The sequence below is a fragment of the Equus caballus genome, chromosome 18 (genome assembly GCF_041296265.1).
Source record: "Equus caballus isolate H_3958 breed thoroughbred chromosome 18, TB-T2T, whole genome shotgun sequence".
NCBI classification, from domain to species: Eukaryota; Metazoa; Chordata; class Mammalia; order Perissodactyla; family Equidae; genus Equus; species Equus caballus.
In genome coordinates, this window is record NC_091701.1 from 27,674,001 (window position 1) to 27,680,000 (window position 6,000).

Consider the following 6,000-nt stretch of genomic DNA (forward strand, 5'->3'; position numbering starts at 1 on the left):
TAGCCCCCAAACTCTCACTCATATTGAAAGTATAATGTCTCATGTGAGAAGAAAGCCAAGTGTTAGTAGCCTTATTCTAGTCATTAAATTTCTAAGTGTGAATCCATATGAAAAATCCTATCCTAAAGTGAACTCTATATGATAAGCAGTTGAGATGATTTTAAAATGTAAACTTTTAACCAAAAAAAAAAAAGAGTAAGGTGTAAAAATGTAAAAGGAGCAAATTAAAGAATTCGAGACATTCTATCCTTTTAGATCTTAGAAGCATATGTTTTCTAAAAGCAAAACAGCACTGTCCAATGGAATAAATGTAAAAAAAACCCCAACATTCTCTTTACAGTGCACACAAAAGACTTTTCTATTGCATAAGAAAAGTGGGTAAAAAACTGCCTTGGGGAAAATAACTCTGCTAAGTAGCAAAGGCAAATGTTACCTGAAAATGTGTATATTTATAAAACATAAGGTGAAAAAATATCCTAACTTATTATATATTAATTAGAAAGTTTTAGAAGGCATTCTTTTTCTGCTTTGGCTCTAAATCCTATGACAACAACCAAACTAAATCTTTGGTCCTTCTTGTGATTTTCACCAGTTTCTCCTGAAAATCACATCATAAAGCTCTTGACTAATTTATTAATTTTTGAGATTTTTAGATACCATCAAGATCTGTGAATGAGCACATATATGAAAGTATATAATAGATTTATAAGAAAAATAATCCATGGTAGAAAATACATAAAATGAATTATAGATTCTTATAAATGCTAATATGTGAAATACTACTTTATAAAACTTTGCAATGGGGCATGTTAGGATGTACTGACTAAAAATATATGTAAAATGTAGTAACATGAAATAACATTTAAGACATAGGTTATCTTTTAAGCTGTACGAGAACAATTTGGTATATTAACAACATACCACTAAGCTGACATTCTTTCAAAGTTTTTCCAGGAGTTGTTTGTAAAATAAAAAATTATAGCTATGTATGACAGTAGCTGTATTAAAACATTTCAACTGGAGATCTGTTTTCTTTTGTAACTGAAGGCAACTTGTTGCAGTAACTTTTGAAATGGTTAAACATTTGCAGATGCAAAATAACAGGGATAATAAGGTCTAACCTGAAGCAAAGTTAAAAACTGATAAATTTTGATGGTGGAAATACAATTATAAATACTCCACCATTTTCATCACAAGAAAAAAATATTTTGTTTCCTTTTTGGTATCTATATGAGATAATGGATGATAACTAAACCGATTGTGGTAATCATTTCACAATACATGTAAGTCAAGTCATTATGCTGTACCATTAAACTTAGACAGTGCTACACGTCAATTATATCTCAATAAAATTGGGAAGAAAAAACTTCACCAAAAATTCACCCAAAAGAAAAAAAATAGATAATTTCATGGTGAACTCATTGAAAATAGCTTTGTGTCATATATAGAAAATGAATCCACTTGAATTAATACTTATTCTGTTTCTTCAATTTTCAAAATCTGAACATTTTAATACTCTGTCATATGGGAAACTACATTAATATTTTATACAAACAAGACCACTACTGAACTTTAAAAATTAGGAAATCTGGACATAAACCTTGGAAGACTGTTTTCTCTCTGAGGCTTCCCATGTATACGATACAATCGTATTGACTCAAGGAGTAATACTGAAGCCTGGAACTGTTCAGTCAGCATTTTAAACTATTATGAGCTACCTTCTGAACCATTGCCAAGTTAATAGACAATGAAAGATAATGAGCTTGAAATTGGGTGTTAAATTGCATTTTTGGTTCTCTCCCTTTTTCTTGAAGTTTAACTGTTTCCTGCAGAAACAAAGTCATGTTTTGATGTATCACTATGTAAATATGTATTTCAGACCATGAAAAGGGAAAGGAGAGAAAAAAGGCAGCAAACTGTATTTCATGTAGGAAGCTTATATATTAATGTAGGAAAATTAAAATATGCTGGATTATAAAACTGCTAGATTGTAAACTATACTGAATTTATGTAAAATGAAGATGCTACATTCAAAGAATATAAAAAGGTATATTACTCATGGCCTAGAGCCACCTTCAAAACTCATAAAGCAGATTTATCCCAGTTCAATTACTTAGACTTTTAGTAGGGCCTCTTTGTGTGGTTATTTCAACAATGTAAAATTCTTGATTCAAACAAGGGAAAAAAGATAATGAATGAGGGGCTGAATGATGATGCTATTTAAACTGTTTTCCTTTTGCCTTTGCCATTCAGAGAGGAGACTGACAGTCTAATTCTAAACAAACTGAGGATTTTTATATCATTTTATTAAACTAGACAAGGGAAACATTTGATTCTTGAAAAATCATCTTTCAAGTCGTTAAAAAATGAACACCAAACTTCACGAATGTCATTCACCTGAATTTTGGAGGACTGAAGATTTCATTATGATGGGAAGAAAGGCTTATCCTCATTAGTATAATTGTAGAATCTTTCCTTTACTTCCTTTTAAACTAATGAGTTACATTAATCCAGGTTCATTTTTATAAGCCTCTTGGGGCTAAATGTAAAGGACAGTCATCTTAGAAAACAATAAATTAAAAAAAAAAGCATGTACCGTGCATTAAGTGCACGTATTTCATAAGACCTAGGTTAATACGACTGGCATCCAGTTTAATTAATCCTTGTTAGTGTAACAACTAATATCCCTCCCTAGCATGTTTCCTTTAAACATTAGTATGTTAATTAAATGTTTTTTTTCAAAGATTTTTCTTTGTACTTCAATATGGCATTTATACCACGTAAATCTCTTCTCAATAACTACCTTATAGAGATGTTTTCTTATAATATCTGGTCTCTTGCAGAAATTCTGGAGCCTTTTTGAAAGCTGTTCAGGTGTAGAATACAGATATTCAGCTGTAGGAAAAACAGATACATTTTTAATGAAACAAAAACCTCAAAGCACACACTGGATATTAGTCACTTTACTAATTAAAAATGCATATTGCTGTGCCGCCTCGTGTTTTACATTATTTAAGCATGATTTTATAAGGTTACCTCAGCTCACAAGGATGTTTAATGCTAAATAAGACTGTGTAGTTGTGCTGTTTAGACATCTCCTTTGGGTGATTAAAATACATTATTCTAATGTAACACAATGCATATGTGATATATTTAGTGATGAGTTCTTTTCAAAGAACCGGTACTATGGCCGTATGTACCCAGTACAACACTTGCATATTATTAACTAGTCAATTGTTTAAATAATTTGGTGTGGCTCTCAGTCCTCGATTTTTCTCTGTGTATATCATTAAAAAAAAATCTGTAAGCAATTGCAACCACACTGACCTGCTTATAAAACTCCATCATTATGGGATGTGTATGCTAACAATGAAGAATGCTATTTGAAAACTTGCTTTTTTGTTATCTTAAAAGAACAGATGGTAAATATAAGCTTACTCTAATGTATTAAAACACATAAAATTTTCCTTAACACTAACATGTTGACTTGCCAAATAAACAATTACTCCTGCCTAAGTTTATTTTCAAACTTTCTAATTTGGCATGAATCATGTATTAAATCTCAACAAAGACAAAAGTATGTTAAAGCAGCTACCTGGAAATATTTCGGGATAAACCAAATCTTTGGGACAAAGTGGGTAACAACCACAATACACAGCTTCCAACCTACAGAAATTTTAGAAAGAAGATAAAAATGTATTAAAAAGACATTACTCTCACAGCCAGAAAGTGATTTTGTTTGCCTAAGTTAACAGAATGAGCCCAGAGTTAACTGGGATGAAGAACATGGTCGGCAGTATGAGCCTCAAAGCCAAAGTTGCTCTTTTAAAACACTCTATTGATCATATATGAATTTCAGACAACAGAACCAACAGCATATGTTTTGTTCACTGAATTAATCAAAGCGCAGCTCTGCATTTTTTTTTTTGTTTTTAAAATACTGTTTAACACATTTTATAATCAGCAGATAAACACATGTAACAACATGGTAAAGTATGGACAGCTTTTCTTAATAATACTGCAAAGCTCCAGAATGTTCATTTTTCAAAAACGTTTAAATAAAATAGCAAATACTTAACTTTAACACTGTAACCGTAGAAATGATCGAGGCACTTTTAAAAGCATCAGAAAAAAATTTACAATCTGTTGTGATGGGGTATTTTCATTTTAAGCTCATGCTTCAAAATAATTTGTTATTATGCAGAATGTAAAATGATTTCCTCCTTTTACTGAAAAACTCTCATAAAGATTATCTTAATGAACATTTTGCTTTCTTGACTAAAAATTCAGCCCCTTTTACATTTTATCAGAAAAGAATACTTTCATTATTAAACAAAGAAACAAGAAAGTTTCACTTTGTGAGAGGATTTCCCCAAGGATCACCTGTAGGAAGTTTTTCTTCATGTCCCAGAAGTAAGGGTTAAGCAGAGGGAAGGTATTGCATCTCGATGGTTGTGTTCCTCCTGTATAATGGCTATTGATCTGACACAAAATAAACCTTAAAGATTCCACTGAAATTTCTGTTGGCTAGGAATTATGCAGTGAAATTCAAAACACTCTTTAAAATATGTTTATTTTATGGGAAACTTTGAATTGCATCCAAAATGTTGACCAAAGGCAGAATTTTATTTTGAACTGCAGATTTTTTTCAACCCCAGAATAATCTGAAGTTATGTCAATGTTTACCTTATTTATTTACAGTGACAAAGTACATGCAATTTAAGCTGTTTTTAAGTGGGTGATGTTTTCCCTATTTTATGGTGTTAACTGAAATTAGTTTAAACGAAAAGTATTTGCTTTCAGCTGCAAAGTTTGGAAAAATACTGAGTTCAAAGTTTTGCTTGAGAACTGATGGAAGTTGCAAGATAACACAGAGGAAAGGCACAGGATCTAGTTACCAGTTATTATTTTCAAAACCCAAACTAATATCTAATATTTTGTTTTCTACATATATAGGGTACGCAAAGAAATTCTTATTGCAAGCACAGCTATAAACTGCACTCTTACTGCATTGTAAAACCTTCACAGAAGTTTTGAACACATAAACCAGTAATATTCTTTATGAACCAAAAGAAAATATGCACTTTATCTGAGGACACTCAGTTTTAAAATGCTGTGCCAATCGAAAAGCAAATACATATGAACATTCTCTTATAATTACATAACATCAAAAGAGTGAAGTCACAGGCATTTCAGAAAGTGCACATGTTATCTGCTTTTTAATAATGGATTTGAATTAGAGTGTTCTGTTCCCCGAAAGAAAATTGCAGGCCAAGTTACATTTTGAGTCATCGTATGAGCATGTACCATGCCCTTCCAAAAAACCTCTGCTAATTAAAATACAGTGAGATAGGAATGGTATTATTCCATGTAGGAAGAAAAAATTTATAAATTTGGATTTCAACTTTTATTTGTAAATCATCTTATTTGTGGTTATATTTCTAATTCATCAAGAAAAAAAACAACCATCACTTTTGGTTATAATTTTGACTTAAAATAATTATATACATTATTTATAGCAGGACTATGTTTTAAAATATATTAAATAGGCCATAATGTTTTAAAAGAAATTTATAAAATTCATTCTTTTAAGTTTCTATTTTGCTATTTTGAAGAAAATTATTATCTCATAACAATAATACAGTTACTCATCATTTCAATTCTTATGCACTACCAGTTAAATAATAAATAGGGTTCCAATTGATCTATTGTTAAAATGACTAGCAAATGACCTTTTTATTCCAATTAACAAATCATCTGCTAAATCTATGAATCTTAATATTCAGATCTATTCACTTCAATTCATACAATTTATCTGCAAATAGTTGTTGGGCTTTTGATTCTAAATATAATTAGCTGATAATTTTGCTTGGCTGAATTACTTTTCTGGAGGGCCTGCAAAGGCTCTCAGTCGCATTATCTAGCAATAATGAATCTGATAGGTGAAATTTTTTACTGTAATGAGGATGAGACACAGTTGTGACACCTGAGTCTACTAAT

At 30.8% G+C, this 6,000-nt stretch overlaps 1 protein-coding gene across 50 annotated transcripts in view; it reads right to left on the bottom strand.

The window, feature by feature from the left end:
• GTDC1 (glycosyltransferase like domain containing 1) overlaps positions 1-6,000 on the bottom strand; it is a 423,749-nt gene that overhangs the window by 60,761 nt on the left and 356,988 nt on the right. For all 50 annotated transcript variants that reach the window (XR_011428195.1, XR_011428194.1, XR_011428191.1 and 47 more), the window contains 2 exons: positions 3,596-3,666; positions 2,804-2,895 (listed from right to left, as the gene is read on the bottom strand). Coding sequence is in view for 44 of the 50 variants with exons in the window: in XM_070240833.1 (XP_070096934.1) it covers positions 2,804-2,895; positions 3,596-3,666 (163 nt within the window). In the remaining 6 variants the exon portion in view is untranslated. The remainder of the gene's footprint in view (positions 1-2,803; positions 2,896-3,595; positions 3,667-6,000) is intronic.